The sequence below is a fragment of the Mastomys coucha genome, unplaced genomic scaffold (genome assembly GCF_008632895.1).
Source record: "Mastomys coucha isolate ucsf_1 unplaced genomic scaffold, UCSF_Mcou_1 pScaffold6, whole genome shotgun sequence".
In the NCBI taxonomy this organism is placed as follows: Eukaryota; Metazoa; Chordata; class Mammalia; order Rodentia; family Muridae; genus Mastomys; species Mastomys coucha.
In genome coordinates, this window is record NW_022196912.1 from 73,874,436 (window position 1) to 73,877,261 (window position 2,826).

At 41.4% G+C, this 2,826-nt stretch overlaps 1 protein-coding gene across 14 annotated transcripts in view; it reads left to right on the forward strand.

The window, feature by feature from the left end:
* Mia2 (MIA SH3 domain ER export factor 2) overlaps nt 1–2,826 on the forward strand; it is an 89,029-nt gene that overhangs the window by 55,925 nt on the left and 30,278 nt on the right. For all 14 annotated transcript variants that reach the window (XM_031357895.1, XM_031357896.1, XM_031357898.1 and 11 more), the window contains one exon: nt 1,714–1,834. In XM_031357895.1, coding sequence (XP_031213755.1) covers nt 1,714–1,834 — 121 coding nt within the window. The remainder of the gene's footprint in view (nt 1–1,713; nt 1,835–2,826) is intronic.

Sequence of the window (2,826 nt, forward strand, 5' to 3'; positions counted from 1 at the left end):
GAAGAAATTCCAGTGCTCTATTAAAATTCCAGTGTGTGTGTCTCAGGTGAACTCTTCAGCTAGTTATTTAGTTGAATAAATCAAGAATTTGTGGCTAATTTTGTTTTTAATTATGTTGATATCTTTTTGTGGGTGTGTATAAGTGAGTTTCAGTGTTCTTGGAGACTAGAGGTGTTGGATCTCCTGGAGCTGAGGTTACAGGTAGTTGTGAGCTACCAGAAGTGGTGCTGGGAATTGAATTTGGGCCTTCTGCAACAGTAATATCTGCCCTCAACTGCTGAGCCATCTCTCTAGCCAGAGACGTTTATTTCTTTTTAGTTGGATATATTTGTACGTGCCTGTATGTAGGTATGTGCATGTGAGTGCAGTGTCCAAGAAGGTCTATGATCTTTTTTATAGATCTTGTAGAGATTTGATACCACACAACTTTTACTTCTACATGTTAGTGGCCCCTCTTAAAAATAAAACTTAATTTAAAAAAAAATCTGTATTTGTATGTGTTTGTCAGAATGTGAGTGCCACATGTGTGGATGCCTACTGAGGTCAGAAGAGGGCATTTGATCTGGTGGAGCTGGCGTTTCTCATGGTTGTGAGATACCTGATGTGGGTGCTGGGAAATGAACCAAGATCCTTTAGAAGAGTAAAGACTTCTTGAATGCTGAGCCATCTCTTCAGTCCAACTCCTATTTAGTAAGACATATAAGAAATGAAGAAAATATTTTAGGGGCTGGGGAGGATTAGTGCACTTGCTGTGCCAGCATGAGGAACAGCTTGAATTCTAAGTACCCACTTACAAGATGAGCATGGCTGTGTAAGCTCAGCACTGGGGCAGAGCAGTGGATCCTAGAGCTTGTTGAGTGTGAAGCTTCTCAAGTAGAATTCTGAGGAACAGAGAAGACACTTGACACCCTCTTCTTGCCTCATGCTTGTGCAGCAGCATATGCACCTGCATGCTCACAAGCATGGGATGCACACAGGAGAAAAGATCTTACTGGGGCTGGAGAGATGGCTCAGCGGGTAAGAGCACCGGCTGCTCTACAAAAGGTCCTGAGTTCAAATCTCAGCAACCACATGGTGGCTCACAACCACCCATAATAAGATCTGATGCCTTCTTCTGGTGTGTCTGAAGACAGCTACAGTGTACTTAATAATAAATAAATCTTTGCCAAGTGGCGGTGGTGCACGTCTTTAATCCTAGCACTTGGGAGGCGGAGGCCAGCCTGGTCAGTCACCTTGTAGACCAGGCTGGCCTAGAACTCTCAGAGATCTGCCTGTCTCTGCCTTCCAAGTGCTGGGAGTAAAGATGTAGTATCATGCTTGGCAAGTTTTGTTTCTTATTTTTTAATGGTTAATAGTCAATAAATGCTCTAGTTAAACAAAACAAAACCCAACAACTATTAGCACATCTTAATGGCAGGTAGAAAATTAGAGCACATGAGGATTGATTTAAAAATTTTTATAACAGTTTTGAATTTATTTGTGTATATATGTATTGCATAGGATATGTATAGAGTTCAGAGGACAGCTTTTGAGAATCAGTTCTCTTCTTCCATTTGGGTCCTGGGTTCAAACAAATCATCAGGTGCCTTCATCTGCTGAGCCATTTCTTTGGCCTGGGATTGATTGTTAGACTACTGTACATTTCTAAATTGTAAAGATGTTAGCAAATTCTTACCTTCTTACCTTCTGTTTTTCTGTTTGCTCACTGTCTAGACTCTGATCAAGAGCCTGCTAAAGATGAAGGATTGGGCTGCTGTGCTTGGTGAAGACGTAGCAGATGATGGGAATCTGGACTTGGACGTGAAGAGTGGCCTAGAAAACACTGCTCCCTTAGGTGTGGTGACTGGCTTGCTGCTTCCTCTGCATTGCACATGTGTGCTGCGCTCCTTGTACACTCCTCCTTGGTACATGGTGTTCAGCTGTCCCAAGTGCCCTCTGCTCTCACCTCCTCATGGCTAGATTTTCTAGTAAATCTTTCTTTACCTTTTCAGTGTTGGATCCCCCTTCTGCTTTATCCTGGGTGTCACATGTCTTCCATTACAATAATGTTAGTTAGAATTTGGATCATAACCACTCTTGCTAATTGTATGGGTGTCAGAATAACCTAATTCATGATGCCTTTTTTGCTTTAGATAATTATGGTACTTTTGTCTTGTTTGCCGTAAACTTACTACTGTTGCTTGTTATATTATGGTATTCAGAAAACTAATGTTCATTTAACCATTTTCTGTATTTTTAAGCTACTTCTCTTGACTTGTTAGAATTTAATTTGAGAAAATTACAGAATAATGATAAAAATAATACAGGAAGGTCCCATGTACCCTAGACCTAATTTTCCCTGTTGGTGATTCTTAAACTTTGAGTCCTGTCTCTTGGCTCCCAACCTGTTGTATAAAGTAAAGTAGTCTTCACAGAGGCTAGTTTTCAGGTTTTTAGTAGAGGGCTGTAACTGCACGCAGTTAATGAAACCTCTGTGTGCTGTGCCCTCTCCTGTCCTTATATACTGTTAGAAGTATAATTTATTACATAGCCACAGTCAGAGACTTAGAGCAGCAATAACAAAACAGGATAGTTATGACAACATACTGTATGATGCCATAGAACTCCCAGTGCAGGAACAGATTGTCTGAGATGTCTGTAGGGTGAGAAATGAACCACATCCTGGGCAATGTCTCAGGAAGAAAGTGTAAGATAGTGAGACTCCTCATGCTGCTCAGAATGACACATAATAGCTGTGTAGTTTAAAATTGTTGTAATGGGCCGGGCGGTGGTGGTACATGCCTTTAATCCCAGCACTTGGGAGGCAGAGGCAGGCGGATTTCTGAG